General features: G+C 35.2%; 1 protein-coding gene across 5 annotated transcripts; it reads right to left on the bottom strand.

The window, feature by feature from the left end:
* Positions 1–1334: 1334 nt before the first annotated feature.
* On the bottom strand, positions 1335–25064 carry LOC110734731 (DNA polymerase eta-like). Of its 5 annotated transcripts, none has more exons than XM_021914870.1 (16): positions 24873–25064; positions 23930–24050; positions 23740–23851; positions 23489–23647; positions 20916–21080; positions 20655–20758; positions 20344–20463; positions 19664–19787; positions 18703–18816; positions 18389–18604; positions 13167–13266; positions 11135–11267; positions 3324–3466; positions 3098–3225; positions 2231–2339; positions 1335–1803 (listed from the first exon to the last, which is right to left on the bottom strand). In XM_021914870.1, exons 1-16 carry the CDS (start codon positions 24946–24948, stop codon positions 1592–1594), a joined length of 2136 nt encoding a protein of 711 aa, XP_021770562.1. In that variant the 5' UTR covers positions 24949–25064; the 3' UTR covers positions 1335–1591. The 5 variants fall into 5 exon arrangements, with proteins under 5 accessions (XP_021770562.1, XP_021770563.1, XP_021770564.1 ...); XM_021914871.1 differs by having other exon boundaries at positions 3324–3460; XM_021914872.1 differs by having other exon boundaries at positions 3324–3450; positions 11135–11250; positions 24873–25063.

Here is a 25064-nt window from a genome sequence, read left to right as displayed (position 1 = left end):
GCGATACTTTGATAAAGTCTTAATGTTTTAACACGTGACGGTAACATGTCAATGACTCTCCGCTATTTTATTATAAATAATTGGTTTGAAAAAGGGAGAATTATTGGGGTCTTACCGTTGTGCTTTGGAATCTATTTCTCACTTGTTCTTTGAATGTGCGCTGAACTGTCGACTTGTGGTCCTTGTGGGCTCCGTCCTCCAGGAGTTTCTTCTGTTTTGTTTGTGGTTTGGACCAGCAACTTAACTGTTTCTCTCTCTGCATCCAAGGATCTTCTTCATTCGTTGGATTCCTTTCTATCAATGTTATGGGCAATCTGGGTCACTCGAAATGATGTGCGGTTTCGTCAGGTTCCTCTTGACCCGGGAGTTGGTTGTGGTTTGGCTCAGTGTTGGGTTTAGATGCTTTAATGTTCGTCTTGCTGCGACGAGGCAGGTTCCTCAGCGTCTGTGTCCAATGCGTTCTCATGAGTCTGGTTCTTTTTTGATGCTTTGTGATCTCGCTTCGGATGGGTTTGATCTAGTCCTTTTAATGGATGGAGCGTGGTTGGATTCCTCGAATGAAGCTGGCTTTGGTTGGGTCTTTCGTCAGCCGCAATTGTCAGTGGTGTTGGGTGGGGGGCTCAGGCCGGTATTGTTGGCTCGGCTCTTCAAGCGGAAATGACTACGTGTGTTGAGGGTCTGCGCGTTGCTCGTCGTTGGTGTGGTCGGAAGCTACTCGTGTGGACTGATTGTGCGTTGTTACAAGCCTTGCTGGGGTTGAAGATTCCTCCTCCGATAGATGTTAATTGGCTTCTAAATGAGTGTATGGGTCTTTGTGCCTCATTTGACGTTCTAGGAGTTTGTAAGGTGCGGCGTTCGTAGGTGGATCCGGCACATCAGTTGGCAGTTCGTGCGAGGCGTCGCCATCTTCTTCATTCACGTTTCTAATTATTTTCTAGCCTTTTACTTGTGCATATGTTTTTTGTTTTTATAGTGCTTCTTGTTAAAAAAAAAAAAAAAAAAAAAAAAAAAAAAAAAAAAAAAAAAAAAAAAAAAAAAGACTAATCACGTACAAATCTTTATGTCGCCATTTACACACCAATAACCAATTCACAATGCCCATAGATATCTCGAAGGTCAGAGCTCAATATTTGACATCTCAAACCAATCTTAGCCGTTAACTCATGAAAACCACATCCTAGCCATACTTTTTTTAATTTCCCAATTATTTTGAGGTGAGTTGCACATTAAACTTTGGCCATGTCACCATGTCACCATGTGTGGACACCTTAAAGACAACGCATCTAATTGGGGTGAATTATTTATCAAAGCACGAGGAGCATTACGTCACTGCATATCTAATCAACATTCTGTTAATCATACTCCCGGTAGAAAAAAAAAAGATACATTGTTCACTATAATCGTCTGACCAAATTGATAAAAACTACTCCTTACTTGGTATTTCATAATATGACCCATGATACAGAAGTATCCTAAATATCAAAAGTCAAACCAGTACTTAGTACACAACTTTCAAATATCAAAGAAACTTTGGCCATATTTGACCAATATGCTAATGTGAAATAGTGGTCATAACGAAACACTTCTTCCCTTACTGGCTTGAGTCTTTGGACGGTAAAAAGTAAGAAGTAATACTACTATGCTTGGCAGAATGGCGCTGCTTCAAAGGTCGCATCCAGCCCCGAAGTTCTTTCTGGATATCTGCAGGTAACTCCTCTACAATGGTAGGATCAATTTCATCTACATCATAGCTCCAATTTTCCCTTTCTACAGCATTCTCAGTATTTTGATGCATATTGCCACCTAAAATATATGAAGTATAGCATTAGTTTCACTCTTGACTAGAGCATGCTAATACAATGTTCATACTACAAAACTAGATTTTCACTGAGTATATATATATATTTTTGAGTATATTTTCACAGAGTATATCAACATAGGTGTTAACCAAACTGTTCAGGTGAAGGACAGAATATCAACATAGGTGTTAAGGTGATTAACATAATGCCTTTTCAGAAATTTATTGTCATTAGTGATGTACAAAATTCATGAGTTGATAACTCTCAAGAAATCTACAGCCATTTTTAACCTAACAATATGACCTGCTGAAATATCAACGGAGTACAATACTAGGACACGCACACTCTAAAAGACCCCATAGAGATGAATACATTAACAATGCAAATTCAGTGAATCAAGCAATGGCTCACAAGTTATATATAAAAAGTACCAGAACAAGTTGGCATATGGATTGTCTGGAGTTTCGCATTTGGTTCATGCTTCAACTGGGAACAAGAATGTTCAGGTCTCTTCAGAAATTTCATGATTGATGGTGTCCCCTGGTTCAAAGAGCAAAAACAAAGCTTGAGAGCCTTGAGATAGCAACGAGGATTAGAGAGATAAACAATCACTTAACAATGTTACACTAATGAACAACAGGATACGAGTACATGAGAAAAATACCAAGGGTCCTCAAAAAAACCAATGAAATAAAATCACATCAAACACACTCAGATTCAGCCAACTTAAAAGCCCAAGAACACGTGACTGGAATTACGACTTATATATACACAGCACTATCCCTCAACGGCACAAGTAAACAGCTAGGCTAAGTTTTACCATTCCTAACACCCAGGAAATGAACTGATGTCTGTTAAACATGATGAATTTCTTACCAACCACAAAGGTACCAAAAAAAGTAGGCATACACCCTAATCCTCTCGAAAATGGCATAGCAGATCAGAAAATACTAAACATATAGATTTCTGCCATATCATATATAAAAGTAAAGGAAGAAAGCCATGTAATAATAGGACAATTGGGGGAATCTTGACTGAGGGAAGAAAATCACAATAAAATACGAACAGCCAACCAAAGCCTTACAAAGAAGTCTTCCCCCTGACCATGGTATATTTCAAATGATATAAAGGTAAGTGGTATTCAGAGACAATCGGCTGCAGATATGCCAAAGTTATTGTTACTTCATCAACCATGGCATCTTCATCAGAAGCCCAGATAAAATAATAATAAATGAGCCACTATTAAGCACAATCAAATTATCAAAACTTACATAATAATTAAAACAAGTCAGTTGTACCTTGGCTTTTGATTTTTTCACTTCTTGATCCCATATTTTTGGACCAGGAATAGCCAAGAAAGTAGGATCTTTATCATGAAACTTGTAATGTGGCCCATCTTGAACAATGTCACTGCAATTTCTGCTTCCTGTGTAGCAACCCAGCATATTATATTAAATAAGAGGAAGAGAAGCAACTGTTATCAATGAAGTAAGAACGAGCACCATTCTAGAGAGCTGAGACAACCTTTCCTGTCTAATTGCAATGTTCTGTCAACAGTTACTTGATCTAAAGAGTAGGGCTGAGTTGTCGGGTCCAACAATGCGCAGGATGTCTTGGCGTTTTTTAACAATGAGAAGGAAGTAGCTTGTCCCTGGAAGATTCTATAACTATTTTAACATTTTGATGAACATTAGAAAAGAAATAAGATAGATGAATACACAAGTAAAGCAGATAATATATGGTATAATTAGTAACTTCCATAGTTTTTGGTAAAAATTCTTATTTAATTTGGCTCCATTCATCTAGTAATTACTGTTAATTTTGCCCTTTGTATTACTTTGTATATTACAGCCTCCATTAGTTTTGCTTGCAAGTATGTGCTTTTGGGCGAACAATGCTGCTTTGAAATACCAAGGGAGAAACTTGAAGAAATAAGAGCTGGCCAGATGTTCATCCGAGCAAAGTGTAGATGAGATTAAATCGCATTGCACGGTTTATTGGTAGGGAAATATTTTAATCTTGAGCCAAACCTTTTCAATTGGAAACCCTTGCATCATAAGAACGCCAACCAACGTATTCAAAGAACATATTATGACCCATAAAAGGCTAGTAGCAAGCAGGACTTATGTTTGGTCTCTAGCTGGCATTGGCAGGAACAAAAAGAGATTTTTTTGTCTTTAAAAGATTCAAAGACTGATAAAAGAAGAGGAAAACAACCCTATTGAGTGTATTTTAGCAGTTAAAACATCAAACCTGGCCCAAACAAATCCAAAAATTTCAACAACTCTTACTCGTGAGCAAGAAAGCACCTCAATAAATGCTTTTTCCAAAAATAGGTAAATGAACAATTAACAAGCCAACATGCACTGCAGTAGCTGCAGTAGCATATGTAAAAGAGGCAGAAGCAGATTTAAAGAGGCCATTACTGGTAAGGACACAACGGCTTTCAGACAAGGCAGTCAACATTTCCCGAGAGCGAGTGGGCCCTCTTGAGGTTTGATACGGACTTTAATCCAAACTAGCAAGAGGTTCAAAAATGAAGCTTTGTCAATTAATGACAGATTTAACAAACTTCGTTATTGAAATTTAAAGGATAGAATTCTAATTCTCGCAAGAATAGAGGGTGTCTTCCTAGTCACAACAAGTAACTTTTTAATTAACAATTAAACAAGCAACTCTCAAAGAATTCATTCCCAAAAGAAGACACTCTAAATAATATTGAAGACATATATGGCCTTGAATAGGAATTACAAACTTGAAGATAAGTAAATAACAGAAATTCTAAAATGATAAGAAAACAACTAAGATTCCTAAAACAACAACTAAATTTTCTAAAGTACATAAATTTTATCCTAAAAACAAATCTTAAAATTAAAGAGTTCTAATATACTTGAACACAAAAAACCGAATCCAAGTAGTAGAATAAAATTATGCAAGCTAAATTACTTGGAAAAAAAAAAAAATTAAAGAACTATCACAAAATTTGATGAACCTTCTAGAATCTTTCGAGATTTCAAGAAAGTTCCAATAATGAGTCACGAAAGGAAGCATTAACTGTGGAGCACATTAATCATGGATGCTCCCGCATCAAGGGTAATTCTATATAAAGTTATCAGGGCTTCAACACAAAGCTGGATTTTGGGCATTAAAAGAGTCATTCCAAATTGAACAATGAAGAATTAATCTAATTAATTCGATCAAGGGGATCATTCCAAATAAAGTTATTGGGCTTCATCGGAATTTTATTTTGGCAGTGCTAGTTTGGGAGTATAATTATTTTTTCCTTGTTATTTCTTTACTCCTTTCATACTAGAATAGTTCAAATACTTTCTTTATCCGCCTGTCTTGGTGTAGTCTAAAACTTCCTATTTGGGAAATACTCCTCTACTCCTTCCATCCCAATTTAATTATCACAATTCCTTTTAGGGCATGGATCCACTAAAAGTGTATTAGCTCTCCTCCCAATACCAAAAGTAAGGGTCTTACTCCCTCTCCCAATAACTAAAAAATTAACCTACTATCTCCCATCATGTTTACTATTATATTGAGATATAATGGATAAGTCAACAACTACCTATTACCACAAATTGGTAGACAGCAGAGACAATAATATTTTATCACATTTGTCTTTCACTACTAAAAGTTAGGGGCCCACTTTTGCTTAAAATAAAAATTATAGGCCCGCTTTTCCTTCAACAAAAAAAGTTAAGGGCCTACTTTCTCTAACATTGATAAAAAAAAAGTCTCACTACGCACTACCTTCTATCACATCAACTTTCCTATTAATTTTTTTTTTTTTTTATAATGGCCTTGTTTGGCAATTGGTTATCGATTGTTTACTTGACTAGGTTTTACCAACTGAATATTTGATTACTTTTGTTGATCGTTTGACTATTGCTAGTTTATGAACATGTTTGATAAAGTTAGATGTCAACTAATGGTTGTGGGCCTTGTGGCTATGCAAAATGATCGTTAAGGACATTACTGCGTTTTATAATAATATAACCCATGGGTTTCTACACGATACCCTTGAGGCATTGGCTTTTCTATGTTGTACCCTTCAACTTTGGAATTTCACATGGTACCCAGGTCCAATTAGTAATCATATGGTACCTTTTTATTTAGATGTTAAAGGCTCTGTTATTTTTCATTAAAAGCCACCCTTAGTCACAATAACCACATCCAAAACCCTAAACTGCCAAAACTACCATTTCTAAACCACTACTATCAGCTCCTTAAACCACCTTTACACATTCAAACCATCACTATCACCACTATCATATTCTATCACCTCATGAAACCACCGCTATACGATTACAACTACTATCCCTACACCATCAGAACCACCATCCATAAATAACTATTGTTAAAGAAAAGACAACCATAATTAACAAGAAAAATAATACAAACTGTAAAATACTTTAAGAATGCAATGTATGGTTATGGAATTCTAAGGGGGAGAATGGTTTTTTAATTTTAACTAGCCAGTTTTAGTTAGTTAGAAACTATATAAATGTAATTCATTGTTTGTAATAGTATCCCAAATTGGGGTGTGTGGGTTGTGTGTATTATTATAAGTGTTGTACACTTGTCAATTTTATTATTTTAATAAAAAAAAATTAAAACATATTTAGAGATACAAACATTTGTGAATATGTTTGTCATAGTTTTATTAGGAAAAATTATCAAAAAATAATGACCTTTGACCGGTCTTCAATAAAAAAGATGACCTTTTAAATATACTTAAACAATACAAGCATTGCGATATCCACATTAAATAGGTTGTGACTTGGGGTAACCTAGTCAACAAGTTAAGTGTGACACAAATTAATATTTCATTGGCTAGCCTTTATAATTTTATTTTATTTTATTTTTTTACAATTTAATTCATTAATTTTTTTTTTAATATCAACTAACCTAATAACCCTTGACTAACCCTTTTAACCCATAATTAACCCATGACACGCAAACCTTAAAAAAAGGTTGGTTAAGCTTTGAGGGTCATTTAGCCCTTAAGAACCAAATTTAAAGTCAAAATTGGCCAAACAATACCATAATAAATCCCTCGATTTGCGTGGTAAAAAACGTCTGAATTTGCCTGTCAAGAAAATTGTTCGTGATAAAATATCGAAGGCCTTCCTTTATTTCCTCTATCTTTAGCATTTGATAACTATTAATTACGCTATTAAAATTAGATTAATAATAACAACCTTCAATTATTTAGAATATAATTAATACGATGGTTGCAATCACACTACTATATAAGCATTGTAACCATTCAAGAGAAATAATAACATTAATAAGAACAATATTCAATACATAATTATATTTATATATTTTATATTAATTTTTGCATAATTAGCACTATTTCCTAACAGTGGTATCAGAGCTACTATGATCAAGAAGGCTCTAACATGATTTCCGCAGAGTTAGAATATTTCTTAAAAAAAACACAAAAAAAAAGAAAAAAAAAGATGGCATTTACAAGCACAAATCAACAAGTTCCACTATTCAATGGTGATAATTACGAATATTGGAGCATTCAGATGAAGGTTGTTTGACGTGCCTTTGGCATTTGGGAAGTTGTTGAAACCGACATATCGGCAACCCAACAAAAGGACAGTCAACTTCAGGAGAAATTGATTGGCAAAAGAAAGATGTAGAAGCATTAGCCAAATTTCATCTTGCTACCACAGACTCGATATATCCTCAAATAATGAATGATACCGGAACAAAAAAGCATGGGATACCTTGAAATATGAATTTCAAGGAACAGAGGAAAAGAAGGTTGTCAAACTAGAATCGCTTCAGCTTGAGTTTGATCACTTAAAAATGGGAAAAGATGAAAGTGTAAAGGATAATTCTTCTACAATAATAGACCTCGTTAAATCAATTAAAAGCCATGGGTGAAAGTATAACGGATCAACGAGTTGTGCTTAAAATGTTATTAACCTTATCAAAAAGATACAATGCAGTCGTTCAATAATTAAAGAAGCTAAAGATCACACGACATTATCCCTTGTGGACTTTCTTAGTTCTCTACAAATTCATGAACAAAGAATGATTATTAGGGATAATGAAACAACATCTATAGGTGGTCCAAAAGGAGCTTTTCAATCAAGACATAGACCCTCTTTTTCCTCCTCTTTAAATCTCAAAATTCAAGAGGAAATTTCAAACAAATAATTCATACAAAAATAAGGAGAGAGATCAAAAGGGTAAATTTCCTCCTTGCAAAATTTGCAAAAATACAAATCATGAAGAAAAGAATTGTTGGCATAAGGGAAAACCATAATGCAACTATTGCAAGAAATTTGGTCATATTGAAAACGAAAGCAGGTTTAAATAAACAAGCAGCAAGTGTTTCAGAGACAAATTGATGATGAAGAAGGATACCTTGTCTATGCTAATCAAAATAATAACAATAAAAGAGATGATTGACTCATAGATAGTGGATGCACAAATCATATGACCAAGATATTTTCACCAACATTGACACGTCTGTTAAAATCCCTATCAAAATGGGTAATGGAGCAATGGTGAAATCTGAAGGCAAATTATTAAGACTAAAGAAAGATCTATATGGGCAAGCAAGCTCCACGAGCTTGGTACAGTCGAATTGATGGTTACTTTATCAAACAAGGATTCAAGAGGAGTCCAAATGAAGCAACCCTATACATCAAGAAAGATGAGTCACACATTATCATCTTATCTCTTTATGTAGTTGACCTAATCATTACAGGGAATAATTTATCTATGATAGAATCATTTACGGAAGATATGATGAGTCAATTTGAAATAACTGATCTTGCCTTACTGAATTATTTTATTGGTATGGAGATTAAGCAAACAAAAAAAGGAATCTTCATAAGCCAAAAGAAATATGCACAAAATATCTTAAGAAAGTTTAAGATGGAAAATAGCAAGCTAGCATCCACTCAAGAAGACAATTCAGAAGATGCTGATGTTAAACAATATAGAAGCATAATTGGGAGCTTATTATATCTTAGACCAGATATGATGTATGCTGTGAGCATGCTGTCAAGGTTTGTGCAGAAAACAAGCCAAATACACCTACAAGCAATTAAGAGAGTTCTTCGTTATCTAAAGGGAACCTCAGATTATGGAATATGGTACAAAACTATTAAAAATTCAAAACTAATTGGATATTTGGACAGTTATTTGGCTGGATCTATCGATGATATGAAAAGTGTATCCGGATACATGTTTCACTTGGAAATGGCGCATTTTCTTGGCTAAGTCAAAAGCAAGATATTGTGGTTCAATCAACTACAGAAGCCGAGTATATTGCAGTATGTGCAGCAGCAAATCAAGCAATCTTAGCGAAAAAGGGTGAAGTTCAAAAACAATGCACAAAAATATTTTGTGATAGTAAATCTGCTATTGCTATTGCTAAGAACCTAGTACTACATCAAAAGACAAAACATATCAGAATAAAATATCACTATGTGCGTGAATTGGAAAGTGCTTGGAAGATAAGCTAAATTCATTATATTTCAGAAGAACAACCCACTTGAATACTTAGAGTATATTTGTTATAATAATCAAATGGTGACATTAATGAAACATTTTAGTGAAATCTTAACCATGGTTAACGTTTTTTTACAAATAAAAAACTTGAAATTCCTAACATGCCAACTATAATATTTTTTTTTGAATTTTTTAAAAATATAATAATTTTATAAAAAAAAAAAATTTTAAAAAAAACCACCACCTTCTCTCTCCACCAGCCCTAGCCACCCCCTCTCCCCACCAGCGCCTAGTCAACCTTTCCCGCCGGCGGCCCAGGCTTCTCCTCCGACGGCCAATTCTATCCCATGATCATCTTCATCCTGGATATACAAGCCAAAATTGCAACCAAGAAAGTTAGGGATTAGAGGCAAACGAACTCAAAGTATTCCCTCAAATTCCATTTCCATCCGTCTTGATTTTAGACTAAGAACCACTCAATATAATCAATCTAATGGTCACAACAAATTCAGTCACAAATACCCAGAAGTTTCCTCCCAAATTGCCAGCAAGTTCAAAGGATAAGGTTTGAGATTTACTCGGTAAAAAACAGAGGATCAAGTTCTATATACTTGCTGCGATTATTACCTCCATTTCGCATCAAAATCGAGCAAGAAAACTAGCGGTAGCTCACCTAGAATATGAGATGAATGAGGAACGGCGAGTTAAATCGAGAATTGCCACGAATAACAGCCAGATATCGCTAAAAATTTCGAACCCAATAGTTCGATTTTCAATCAAGAACAGAGCAACAGTATTTTGCGAGCTCTGAGTGGGGTATACGCCAAGAAGAAGAAGGGGGGCGTTTAGGAAATCGGGGATTGGTCGGCCGACGAGGAGAAAGTGGCGCCGGCAAGGAACGGTGGCCGGGAGCCGGCAGTGGAGGGGTAAGGGCAAAGGGGTGGCTGGGTTGTGGTCATGTGGTGGGGGAGTGGGTGGTTTTTCTTTTTTTTTTTTTAATTATTATAAAACTTAACTATGGCTAGGTATAATTGCATATAAACATCATTAATGTCACCATTTGATTATTATTATAGCAAATTAGAGTTTACCAAGGATAATAAGAATTTTTATAGTTTACCACCGAGAAAATTGAAAAAAATATAGTGTTACCAAAGAGAATTTTACATTAATATTCCATAGATTAATATCCATACAACTTTAAAAAGGTAATTAAAAAAATTAGCAATTATGGTGTTTAATAGAATAATCCCAAGTCTGAAATACTAACACAATGGTTAGTGCTCTATATTCTACTGTGATGATTGTAATCATTTTTTACATAGTCAATACTCCTTTTGTCCTTGGCGTAAGTGCAAATTTATATTCAATTGATTTTTTTTTTTTTTTTTTTTTTTTTTTTTTTTTTTTTTTTTTTGTTCTTTACCATCTCTCTAGTTAGTTTTCTGGTATAGTGCAATAAATTTAAGAGTAACTCAAATAGTTTTTTTTGTTGCCTATCCTGTTAATTAGACAAAAGTACATCTAATTGTGTCTATGTGCATGTATGGAAAAATAAGGATATATTAGTAAAATACATTATATATGTTGTGTTTACATCCTCATTTCCAGATTTAGGATGGTATTTTGTGGCCTAACGTATTAGAATTTGGATCTGTATTCATAACCAACATTCAGGCATGGTATCATAGCTTATACCAAAACCAAAAAAAAAAAAAAAAATAAATAAATAAAAAAAAAAAGAGTCAACCTATATAGATTATACACTCCATATGTGACAAAATTTGAAGCAGATTGCAAAAAGGAACAAGTTAAATAAGAACAATAAAGTACCAGATTATAACCTGATTCTTCTGAGATTTTCTCTCATCCACATTAGGATCCAAACTAGATATGTCATGCATAATTGTGTTATCTTCCATCTCAACAAAAGCACCAGACTCTGAATTCCAGTTGTTCTCTGAAGCAACACAATCCCTTTCATCAAAATTAGAGAGGTGTTACAGAATACAACATAATAACAGTAACTACTACACCATGATATCACCAATAAGATAACAGTAAGCATAAATATGAAGGAAACTTATAATGCAAGTGCAAGTTATCACAATGTGATTCATCAACTTTCTCACGATGGAGATACTTCTCATATGAGTTGCTCACCATATTTATATAGGAATTAATACATTATATTAAGCATAGAAATTACTGAAGGTTTCAATAGTAGGACATGTTATGCTTGCTTGAATCTACTTACAGAAGGTCCCTCACTAGTCATTTCATATATTCTTGGTCTATTTAATACTTCCTCTGCTCCAAATTAGATGACATAGTTTGATTTTGTGCGCTATTTACATAACTTGCTTTGACTTTGCTTTGTGATTTCGTGTTGAGAAAAAATAGTCATTTGGGGTCTTGTTATATTTGCTCAACATCTATTTTTTAAATATCCAATTTTTTAGTTTCAAAAAAATAAAATAAATAAAAAAAAATCAATTTTTTACAATTATTGCTAGTATGTAATCAAGGATATATGCATTAGAAAGTATGCATTGGCAAACGTTCCTAAATGAAATGTGTCACCTATATGAAACGGAGGAAGTAAATCACAAGAGCTCATCTATAGCCAACCATCTTCTGTAAGGTCAACAGATCTGTACAGGCATGAACCTTCTAGACTTTTACAGGCATTATCAAATATTTTGCACCTACTTGATTTTGCACCTAAAAATTTATTTCATCATCTTATCCTCCCTTTGATTAGGGGATTTTTCCCCACCAATCACCATCTGACAAGTGGACCAACCAGGTTCCGCCATGTGCCCTCCACATGGGCCAATAGGAGCCTGCCACGTGTCAAGCAATGATCTGTCCACCATGGGCCAATTACGACACGACACGTGTCCACCCCATGACGCATGGGACAACCGACCACCAAGGCCCAATCCTTGGGGAAAGCCCAGTCAGCCTTAGGTTTAACCTAAACCTAGGTATTGGCACGCTTCCCAAGGTTATAAATACCTTCATTAATCCTCATTAAAGGGGGATTACGCACATTAAACACTCTCACCTAGAAAGACTCATTTACACTTTTCCGCATTACTTACTCCTTAAACAAGTACTAACTTGACCGTTGGAGGCGGAACTCCAATCACTCGGAGTCTCCGTTTGTTTTGCAGGTACAGGCGTCCGGTTCCAGTCTCAAAATTGTAACTCTCCCGCAGGACATCAGAAAACCCCGAAACACCCTTCATTAGTTTATAATAGACATAAGGTACATATTAATGCATCAATTGTTATAATTTACGTAGCAATTGTTATACTTCTTTTTTTTAACGCAACATGTAGGGGAAGTACAGTTTTTTTTGGGGAGGAGACAAAGATAAAGAATTGGTCCCATATGATGAGGAGAGCGATAGAGATAAACCATTTTCATTAGTGATGTTGCACTTATTATGGAACTTCCCAAAAGGGAAATGGTGCAAACAGGGGAAGTATTAGAAAAGGATCAGAGGTGGAAATCAATACGATACATACATAAGACATAGGGCAGGAATTAAGACGCAAGTTGTTAATTTGTTTCCTAGAATTACTTAATTTGTGATTTTTGGAAATTTTGGCTTCCCCGGTCCATTTATTTCCTTTATAGGTGATATAAACAAATACCAATAGGCTTAATCCTAGAAAACTTCAAATGTTGAGCAGACTGAAGGGCAAGTTCACAGACAGCTAATAATGGGCAACTGAATTTGGCAACTGAATTTGAACAGATGGTCAAGATATGTTGCTCCAAGTTGTCTTATGTTTGTGCCTGTGCTATTTATTTTTAAAGCCAGTGATAAATGCAGAAAACAATACAAGGGAAGTTGATATTACCTGCTGACCATTCAAGATTTGGATCATTATTTGTATCTTCTGATGAAATGGTAGAAACAGCACATTGACTGGGAAAGAATTTCCTTATTGAACAAGTTCCCTACCCAAGCAAAAAAGAAAAAGTACAATTCTTTTTGGAGTGTGAGAAAAATATAATAACATATGAAAGCAGATAGGAGTTAAAAATGGATGGAGCCCTGAAAGCAATTGTAGAAATGTACAACTAAAAAGGGGAAGGAAAAAAACCCCAATTTTGGCCAAAAACAATAAGTTTTTTTTTCTTATTATAATTATTATTATCAGTAGAACCCTTATAGCAATATCTATCCAAAAATCAATAGTTTAAGGAAAATCACCATTAAAATTGATTGTGACATTAATAAACTTGAACTAGGATATATTAACTAACACTATGTTTGAATGGAAATATTTAAGGGAAAGTGAGGGATATAATTTCCCTTATTTAGATAAGACATGGGTAAGCAAAGGAAAAGGAAATGGAGGGATCCATTTTTCTTCCCATTTTAGTAAACCAAATCCCTCCATTGTTGGAGAGATTCGGAAGGAAAATGAAAGGTCACTCTCTACCTCCCCTTACCTTTCTCTTCCCTCTTTTTATTTCCACTCCCTTTCCCTTCACTATTGCCATCCAAACATAGTGTAAAGTATAACTAGAAAAGGCCCCCAAAATCTTCCCACTCTCCCAAAAACAATAAGCTTTAATTATGATCAATGGGTAATGTCAAGGAACTTAGGAGGGGTTATTACTTAAATTTTACAAAATCTTCTAAGTCGAGTATATTAATCAATTTGCAAATTAGCATATTATGGAAATTAAGTTTTAATGGTTGTTGTAGGGAACAAAACACTTCCTCCATTCCAAATTAGATGACACGTTTCTTTTTGGCGCGAAAATTAAGAAGAAGTGAGATATAAAGACAAAAGACAAAACTACTCTAACCCACTTGCCCCTATCCTTGACCTTCCCCTACCCAACCAACTCCACCTATATCTAGTCCACTACCACAATACCATCACTACCACCCTTGTATATTACTCCTCCTCCACCACCACCATTATGTAGGAGATTTGGACATATTGGACCAAAGACTAATTTTCGGATTTTTCCTCTATTACCCTAATTGGATGGACTTTTTCATTCTCTCTCATCTTTTCTCCACTCACAACACCTTTCATCAATGAGAGAACCATGAATATAACCACAATGGTCAGGTGCTTAGTTGCTTCATTTGGTGAAATCAACATGGATTAACGGCAAGGAATTTAGTTTAAAAAAGCGCCGCCTTAGGTGCACCCAAGTGCAGAAACTAGAACCTTAGCTCAGCGAGGCGCAAAAATCTAAAAAAGGTGAATGCCTTTGCGCATTTTTCTAGGCTGCTTTATGTGCCTCATATTATAAGGTGTCAATAGATGATACCCTTAATTCTAGAGGACAGAATAACTCCATAACCCCCAATTCTATGAAGAACCCAAACCATTGATCACATGGCCCATTTACCTTTTTCTAGCTATTAAGCATAAAGTAATATATTTTATACAAATAAGGTTCGCCTCACCTACAAAAGGCGTGTGCCTAAGAATTTTTGCACCTTGGTGCGCATTACACCCTCTAAAATTAAGGTAAGGATAATTGTTGGTAGTGATAAGGGAAGATAGTAGCACCTTTTGATCGGGGGGGGGGGGGGGGGGGGGGGGGGGGGAGGGAGAAGAGCCAAAAAGGACATAAAGAAAGAAGGGAGAACACCTGGAACGAGGGGGAAGAGATATTGTTGGCAATGAGGGAGATCAATGATTACAAGGAGAGAAAAAATGTGGTGTTACTTGGGGATGTCAACTTTGTTTGAGCTAAGCTTGCTAAGATATTTCCAAGTTTGAAACCTTAGTCGATATTTTAAGTTGCTTGTTCGAGCTCATCTGTTTAGAATTTTTGTTCGTTCGAGTTTGACTATCAATTAGCTTATTTAAATTTGAGCTCTAACTAGAGCCAAGGCTAGATTATTATAAAGTAGTTTGAGGAACCTCTTTTTGGTGTTAAGAGAGCCACAAGGGTAAATAATGAAAATAGCAATTAATTTATTTCCGACTAAGCATTGAAATTCAAATGAGCTTCTAAGCAAACACAAACAAGTTAATAAATTTACACATAAGAATTGTTCACGAGCCTAAGCGAGTTAGACACATTTGTTTGAATTAGGCATGTTTATCAATTAAGCTTAAAATTATTGTCCAAGCTCATTTATATTTAGTGAACGATCTTTCACTAAAGCTTTGATCGTCACGTGATGTTCACGAATAGATCGGCTCATTAACACCCACATAGTGGTTATAAGGTAAAGAAAAATTAGGTGTGGTTATGTCTTTTACGCTATAAAGGAGAGAGGTTGGGTTAGAGAGGAGAGGTGGGTCTATTATAGGTAAGAGAAGAGAGAGAAGAAGAGTAATGATAAAACTAACATTACAAACAAAAAAAACAAACTTGCCTAAAATAGAAACGAGTCAATTAAAAAGAAATTTCCAAGAATGAATATGTGTCGACTAATACTAAGGAAATTTATTTAAGGGTGTTCATCATAAATAATGTTAGTTAGGAATGTCGGTTGACTTTATATCATTTTTGAGACAAAGGCTTTGTTGTTGTTAATATGTTAATTAGAGGTGTCACGGATTAAAGTTTTAGGTGTTTTCTTGCAAATTTTCCATAAAGTTAAGATGTAGACAAATAATGACATTAGGGAAATGGAAGCTTCACACTACAAAGAAGAAGGTTAGACTCAAATAATTGAAAAAAAAAACATTTTACTCTATGAGCAAAAAATTACCCCATACAACATTAAGAACAGAGCGTATGCAAAATTCTTTTTCTATTAATGAGATGAAGAGGCCAAACCGTAGGGGTGGTTGAAAATTTGTCAAAATTAAACCCAAACCTTTGATAGGAATCTAGAAGCTTGCAAGCTTCCAACGCTCCTCGTTGAAAATCCAAAACGTAATTATTTTAAGAGGAAGAGATATTAAAACTACATGACTTGTAAGGATGAATTAGTGGAGCCATGAAAACAAAGGTGAGAGAGAGAGAGAGAGAGAGAGATAGAGAGGGGAGGGGGGAGGGGGGCGGGAAGAGAGAGGGAGCAACTAAGACTAGTAAATAAGGAATAAGACGCAAGTAAAGTGATAAATGTATCTCTAAGTCTTTGTTCTTTTGAGCTTAGCGAACTGATATATTAACACTAATATATATATATATATATATATTAGGATTTCTTGACTTATAACACCACAAAATAATTTAAAAATTGATTATAAAAGCAAAAAGACCTAAAACTTTTATTATAACACCAAAAAATCCAAAATTTGGATTTCACAACCACTTAACGGTTTTTTGGAACGGATTTTTGGATGGAATTCATTAATGGGGCTCAACATAAACACGTGTTAATATCCTATTAGTTAAAAAAATTATTAAATAAAAAGGAAAATAAAAAAAAAAGAAAAAAAAACCTAAACCTTAGCCCAACCCCACCACCGGCAGCACCCCTCCCCATATCATTCCCACTACCGGCACCCCCAGCCTACCCCCAACACTAGTGAAACCCCAAAATATTCGATTTTGATGGTCGATTATGCCGTTTTAAGGGTAGGGGAAAGGGGGTGATTTTGTGTGGTGGGCCAAAGGGGCTGGGGTGGATTTCAAAGAAGGGGTGGAGTCTCGGGTTTTGGGGGTGGTGGTTAGGCTGGTTTCGACGATCAAGGTGGGCAGGGAGTGCCGTCGGCTGGGGTTGGGTTGCCAGCGATGGGGGGAGAGTTGCGATGGTTGGGCAGGTTTAGGGCTTTTATTTTATTTTTTTTTCTTTTTTTTTTGGTTTCTCTTTTTTTAAACCAATGCACCATTGACACATGTACATAGTGGGTCCCACTAATGGATTCCATCCAAGAATCCGCAAAGTGGTGACGAAATCCAATTTTTGGGATTATTTTTTAGTGTTATAATAAAATTTTAGGATTTGTGGTGTTAAATCAATTTTTTTGTTTATCTTTGTTCCTAGACGGGTTGTGGCTGATGCGGCTCATCGAAAGCATGTCAAGTACGAATTCAGTTTTCGGGCAATTGGATAGAGTTGAATATATGATGTATTCTGACACATAATTTGGTAACTATATGTCAAGTACGAATTCCAGCTCCTGCACAAATCTCTTCTGCCACCACTACTTTTTTTCAATTGGAGAATTAGAGAAGGAAGTTGTTGCATTGTCGAAGAGCGTTAAGAAGTTCTCGAGGACATTGGGGCACGTGTTGCTGCTCATATTTTCACTTGGATAGGCCTTACAACAACAACTAATAATAATAATAATAAACTGAGGTGAACTAAAAATAAGTCCAAAAGAACAAGGCCTAAGATTGAAACGAGGATACTTTGGTAAATATTAAGTTACATTTGGAAAGAAAAAAATTAACACATAGTTACCAAATTATGTGACAGAATACATCATATATTCAACCCTCTACTATGACAAGTTGCCTCTTAATAATGGCTTTCATGGATTATTTTATAAAAACGTGTCTCTAGATTTACACACAGTTGACGCTTTGCACAACACTTACTTTGAAATTACTACAACAATGGTAGTTTGTTGTTTGTTAGCATTGCTTACACTTTCTTGTTAGGGAAAGTAAGCTAGCTTAGACAGCAAGTACATGCGAAACTTAAATTTCTAAAGTGAAAAAACGACACCCCTAAAGGGGTCAAGCAATACCATCTCACCTCTAAAGGCCTAACTAGTGCCAAAGTGGAAAAAGTCATAACTTTTTTTCTCTAGAAACCTAGATTTCTTTGGTTTACAACAGTAAGCAACCATCAAATCATTTATATTAGTATTCATGTTCTCTTGTGTGCTTCCCCACCACTATTTTTTTTTTTTTCTGAAGGGTCCCCTCCACTATTATAATGCAGCACATACCTTTCTTTCTTTCAGTTTTCCTTTGCCATTAAATTAGGTCTCCTTAAAATGCACTGATATTTGCTATTTACAAACTCTTTTTCTCACATATTTACCATTATCACAAGTTCTTAATTTTGGGGTAATATTACCAAATCCATAATGCTGATGGTAAGAAATCTGAGAAAAGGGAGACCAATGAGCCAATGGCTAAAACTTAGCGCTTAAACAGTAAAATGACCTTTGATGATAAAATTTGTACATACTTGTGGCGCGGAAATTATTTTGCTAGCTGAGACAGAAAGACCAGTTACTCCCCATTCGTTGTTCTGATTTTTTTCACTCCTGGCTACATATGTTCCCATAAATTCCCGTAGACCAGCATGAAATAGGCTCAGAGCATCCTCTTGAATTTTGGTAATCCCATATCGTAATGGACATGACTTAGAGGGGAACTTCTTTTGAGAATCTGTGTCACTTGACTGTGCAAATGATTCATGTAAAAAGCAGGAAAAATCGGAATACAATTACAGCACCATGTATCTGTAGATCAATGAATGAGCTGCAGTAAAAGATTTACCTTATTTGCTCTCACATGCAGAGTAAGAGTGTGAGCTATCCTCTTATTCTGGTCCAAGTCTGCAAGAATACGCTCACTGAGTTCTTCACACAATTTCTTGAGCCAGTGTGAAACCTGGAAATAAAATTAAAAGGTCACACCAAGAAATCAGATATGGCAAAAGACTCAAACATGTAACACATGTCAATCCTTAATGGAATCAATTCCCAACTGCTTACAAGGTATATTCAAACTTTATAAGAGTTTCCCAGCTGACGATCATTCTCAGGCAGAAAACTATGATGGAATGTAAGGTGAAGGGAAAAAGACAATCCCATATGAACAATTGCGAAAGGAAAAGAAAATATGATGGAATGTGTGGGTTTGAGCTACAGCACAAAGCATAAAAAAAATACTTCGTATATCATTACTCTAACCAGCGCAATTGACCATCTTTGCTAACCATCAAGAGTGCATTATGAAATCAACACAGGTCCTGACTATACCCAAAGTCAACAGTTCAGATTTTTGGGTTCGAAAATGGACTTTATCAATGACAGAACTATGCATGCTGATGTCTCAGAAAAAGAGGTTATTGTTAATTAGTTTCAGCAAGGTGACTAAATATGAAGGCCTTTTGGGTTCACTTCTCCATCATCACATTATGGATACACGAGAAGTTATAAAAGCCCATTCGGATACTTTACAGCAGTCAAGAATTTATAAAAAATAAATGCCCATTCGTATTATTGACAGCAGTCAAGAAGTTATAAAAAATAAATGCCCATTCGGATACTTTACAGCAGTTCAACTTTCAAACAAAAATCTTTGCATAATTTGAACATTAGGGATCATATTGTGATTATTGTCATACATGTATAACTACCAATTCAAACTGAATACAAGGGACGAAATAATAAATTATCCTATAGTTCATAGTTGAAGCAATTAATTATCTACCACAAGGAGAGGATAAACATACTGTGTCAATCGACCTCAAGGCTCGAGGACCCGGAAATGTCTTCCCTGAACCATGACTCTGGGGTAAGATCCGACCTTTGACCTCTTCCCCACTGACACCCCTCGCAATATTCCACAACCAAGCACTTTTTTGCACAAGTCACAAGAAACAAAGTAAAATTGTTAGCCCTAACAAGGTTAATCAAAAGCAGGTGAAAGTTTCTATAAATTATTCTAACATTCATATATCAAATCTAAATGTTCAGAAACTCATAAATCAGCAAAAAATTAATTTATTCTGCAAAAGCAATAAAGAATTTAATTAGAATACAGCACGGGAATGTCAGCCATAAACAATAAGGAGTCTCTACTAGGCCCTCAAACTATCGTGAAGCAATATATACCAAACCATTGAATGAGCAGATACGTTCCAAATTTTTTCAATTACAATTGACGAAGGGAATATTTTTCAAATTAATCAATCCATGCCATAATGGCCATAAAGTGCAATACGACTCCTAGACATCAACTTCTCTAAGCTCAACAGTCACTCTTACCTATACTAATCTGAGACTTTTAACAGACATCAGGGACTATCAATCATGACAACTCTTACCACTGAATCACCTCAACAACATAATCTGAAATAAAGGAACCCAGATTGACTGGTTTCTCTATCAAGTTCTGTATATGTATACTAACCCAGTATTGAAGCCATAACGTTCTTGAAGCTTCTGCTCTGAATACTGCAACAGGTCTCCAACTGTGTTGATCCCTAAGTCACTTTGTAAGGAATCTCCGAGCTTTCCCCCAAGCTGTTTCCTGAAATATAAATTGTGGCATCGAATATTGTAGCAAATACAAACAAACAACCAATGATCACATGGATGGAAATTGAATTTTTCATGCATACAAAAGACATGTCACGTAATAAATTAAATAGCAGAAAAAGATTACGCTTTAACTAATAATTAGCACTACTATGGAAGCATAGTAAAGGAAAGACAACATACATTTTCTTTATAGGCCAGGGCCCAAGAAACTCTTTCACAGAAGCAGATGGCACAATAGTCTGCTGAGCAGGTTTGTTTAAGCCACTAGCTAATTTGGCCAGCATCTTGTACAAGATAAAAGGAAAAAAAAAAAAAAAAAAAAAAAAAAAAAAAAAAAAAAAAACATTCGCTAATGAAATGCCAGGATATAAAAAGACAACAAGAAACAAAGTCCAACACAAAAGACAACAATTTCAATTAGACAAAAAAGTATGATCCTACCTTGTTATGAGCAATCCCCGCAGAACAAGTAAATTCAGTTTCTTTCAGGACATTGTTCCTGAGTTCTGCAACAATAAGGGCCCCACAAGACAGCAACTTATCATTATGGTCAGCATCACTTCGTTGAAGCCAAATTTTCACACATTCTTTGGCATCAGTGCCATCCTGAATGAAAATCCAGTTGACTAATCATTACTATACAAGACTAACCACAGTGAAGATTGCAAATTACAAACCCAAAACAAAACAGAGTTAACTTCTATTGTTAATAAATCATTACAATATTTATTCTAAGTCGGTTACTTGAAGGCTCAGGCTAGGGGCTTGTCCTAGTCCAATTAAGCTTATTGTTTAGCTTAATTGCTTGACTTCTTTGTGTTGGAGCTATTCCCTCCTACTTGGAGGATGTAGTCCATATATATGTTGGGCTATACATGTTATAACCATGTGGGCATTTAGTTTTGGGGCCCATATGAAGAAGTGTAAGCAAGTCAAAGAAAGGGGGTTGAAATAGTGTGAGAGCTGCTGGAAATCAGCTTACACAGCAAGCCAATCTTACGCACAAAACAAGAGGAAGGCAGAGAAGGAAAAAGGGGATTTCACCGTGGAAGTTGTCATGCTTTTCTACTCAATCGGATGGTCAAATGTTGCCCGATCAACTCCAAATATTGACATAACGTTCCCACCATCCCATACTACATATCCAACTGTTGGATTATCGTTTTGTGCTCCGGATGTTTGTAATCTTTATTCATCCCTAATCTCTCCATAATTGAGTTTATTTACTTGTTAGTGATGTATATGGAGAATGGTTTGTTCCAAACCTATTGTTTGATGTTGTAAAGCCTCTAGCATCGTTTAGAGAAGGTTAATTTGGTGTACCCATTAATTATTGTTGTTTAGTGGAAGGGCTTGGTAACGCTTACGGTACCCGTGGTTTTTTTTTTTCGGTTTAGGTTTCCACATATATCTTGGTGTGCTTTATTTTTATTGCATTTGGGCTATTTAGAATTGATTGTTGTTATCCATATTGTGTTCACTCAAGATTGGTAATATTTTCCCATTCTACAACAAATTAGGGAAAATGAGATCGTCGTGCTTTCGCTTGTGATTGTCTATTGCGTGTGCATCTTTTCTAACACTTTGTGTGAGTTTGCTTACTTGTTTGCTTAATCTTAATGAGTTTAAGAACATTAAACACTTAGTGACTAGGAGTAGACTAAGGGTTTAATCTCAATATAAATAGCGTCCTAGTGTTGGTTAATTAGTTTGAGGATTCAAATCATAAAATTCAAGAGTGAACTTGTGAGGAGAAATATCGGTTCTATTGAATCTATCTTCAAGAAACTATCAAAGGTCGGAGATTTATTTCAAGATTGTTTGATTTCTAAAAACTTGACTATACAAAAAATAGGATTCACATCAATTTGGAGATTTAGTTTTAAGAAAAAAATAGTAACGTGGAATTTATTTTTAAAAATATATATTGACTTTTTTATATATAATTTTTACTTGTTGATGCCTATAAGTTACGCATTGGCAAGTGTGAAAAGTGAAATGTTATGATGAGTGCCATTTATGGCACTTTAAGGGTAGTGTTAAGCTTTATTTTTTTCCTTCTTTTTATAGCTTTCTTTTTAAATAAATGTCTAATTTTGTCTCTTTGAATGAAGGTCTTTCTTTAATTGTAGCAATTTGTTCTAGTAAGATGTGAATTCCTTTGCACTAAATTTTTCTCTAGCATTTATGTTTACCTGAAATTCTTTCAGATTAGTTGATCTTAGTTGATTTCATAGCTTAATTGATTCTATAGTTGATCTCTTGCTTAAATTCAATGGTGATTATGTCTTTGTTTGATTTAGTTTTTGAATTTGGTAGAATCATGCTTAGTGAATAGATTCTTAGCTAGGGATTAGGGTGAATCATGTTTTGATGGTGATTTGAGTTAGAATTTGGGAAATTAATCAAAGTTACCTTGTGATTAAATGTGATTAGGTGAGGTTTGCTTGTTGATTATTGACCTAAGATTAGCTATCCTTGTTGATAAGCATTCCATGTTGGTCCTTGTTTGGCATGGGAATGTGAACTTGGATCACCATAATTGATAGCATTTTTGATCTTATATCTCCTTGGATTGAGTCTTAGAGGGATCTAGGCTTGCGAATTTGAGAGTTGCTCTTGATTGGTATTGATTGCTCTATTCATCCTAGTCTTTGCATAGTAATGATTGATTGATTCCCTATTTCTATCTCAATTGCTTGAAATCATGAGAATCCCAACTCCCTAGTATCTTTATCATTTGATACGTTTTCAATTTGCATCCTTAGCTTGGTTATAATTTAGCTCAAACATTCACTACTTGACTTCATAATAGCTTAGTCTTAGGCCATTGCAATTAGCTTTCCCTTTCCTCATGCTTCAACCTCGTGCTTGCTACTTACTAGTATCTTGCTTGAGCATTTCTAAATTGTTTGATATCTAAGATTTAGTTAACGACCTATTAGCTTGTCATGTTGCAACTAATTTAAAACAAAGGAACAACACATTAAGCACCAGAATAAATTTAACCTTACATCAACAAGACCAAGAACATGCGACTTCAAAGCCTCGTCATCCAAGCTCTCTGGAGGACTCTCTGCTAACATGGTTTCTGCTGCATCAGTAAGATCAAGATAAACTTCATCAATTGATGCTCGTTCACACCGACCCATCTTAGCAAGGATTGAAACCACCTATACATCATATTTACTTGTAAGGCACATTTTACTAGTTTTAAAAAGGATGTATAAGTAGATACAAACAGCATCTTGAAATTTTCATACACCTCTGAACCTGCATCACGGTAAATACTAAGATCAGCTTTGCCACGTGCAATTGGCACTTGAACCAGCTGAATTTGTGGACAAACACTTTTAGCTTCATCACCACGCATGGAACTAAAATGCAAGTATTACAATCAGGCCACAGATAATAACAAATAAAAGTACTGAATCTGCACTTAGTTATTATAATACCGTTTAACACCAAATTTTCTGGCCTCATAGCTAACAGCAATCAAACCACCTCCTTTCCATTCATTGTATTGAACAACAGCAGTAGGTAGACCCCTCAGTTGTGGTTGTTTCCTCTGCTCCACTACAGAAGGCATGATATATATATAGGCTTAGGAAATGTTTTAAAAGAAAGCATAAAACTAAACGCCATAGTGGATGCAGAGATTTGAGCTAAGACTAATTAGTACAATTAAAAAAAAAAAATTAAAAAAAAAAATAAAAAAAAGGCAATATTATGTAAGAGTGTAACCATTACAGATAATATTTTATTAGTTACACCCTAAAGTACATCATTGATTCATCAAAAATATATACAGAGTACGCACGTTTTATCAATGTAAAGAACACAGAGCTCTATAAATGGATCCGCAAGATTACAAAGATATTTAAGGAAATTCTACAGTAAATAGACTAAAATAACAGAGAGCAATCTATGCCACCACAAGGACAACAAAACACTTAGATTGCTAAATCACACCGCAAAACAGCAATAGGAGCAATCAATCAATTAGAATTTAACTATAAACTACACAAACAAAAGTCTATTTCCCACTTAATCCATTATACTATTATGATCATGAACAAACAAGGGCTTATGATGCCACTCTCCTCACGCGGAAAACCTCGCAAATCAATTAATTTAAGCACAAAAATCAACTAATGTAATCCCATCAAAACCCCCCTCCCAAATCCTAAACCTAACCACCCAATCGTTTCTAATTACGCATCTTAGAAACACAAATATTAGATGGAAAAAAAGGTGTTAATCAACTAGTACAAATAGAAGAATAACTGTATGAATGCTTACACAATCAAACAGATTCAGAATTACCAATCCAGAAATTAAAAATATAAATAATAAATTGGAATAGAATTGAGTAAGGAAAAAGAGTAGTATACAGACCTTGGACATAGAAGCAGTCCATGTCGAGGTGAGCAATGACCCTTGCCTCTGACGATGCAGGTTTTGCCACCGGCATTTTGTCCGATGTTTTCTCTTCCTTGTTAACTTTTTTCCCTCCAGTTTCAAAGTTAGGGGCCAACACTGCCTTGGCTTCCCGGTAACTTCCACCAAAAGAGGAAAGGATGACCTATC

Source organism: Chenopodium quinoa, unplaced genomic scaffold, assembly GCF_001683475.1.
Source record: "Chenopodium quinoa cultivar QQ74 unplaced genomic scaffold, ASM168347v1, whole genome shotgun sequence".
Classification (NCBI taxonomy): domain Eukaryota; kingdom Viridiplantae; phylum Streptophyta; class Magnoliopsida; order Caryophyllales; family Amaranthaceae; genus Chenopodium; species Chenopodium quinoa.
Note: the sequence above shows the minus strand (reverse complement) of the source record. Positions and strands in the feature narration are given on the sequence as shown.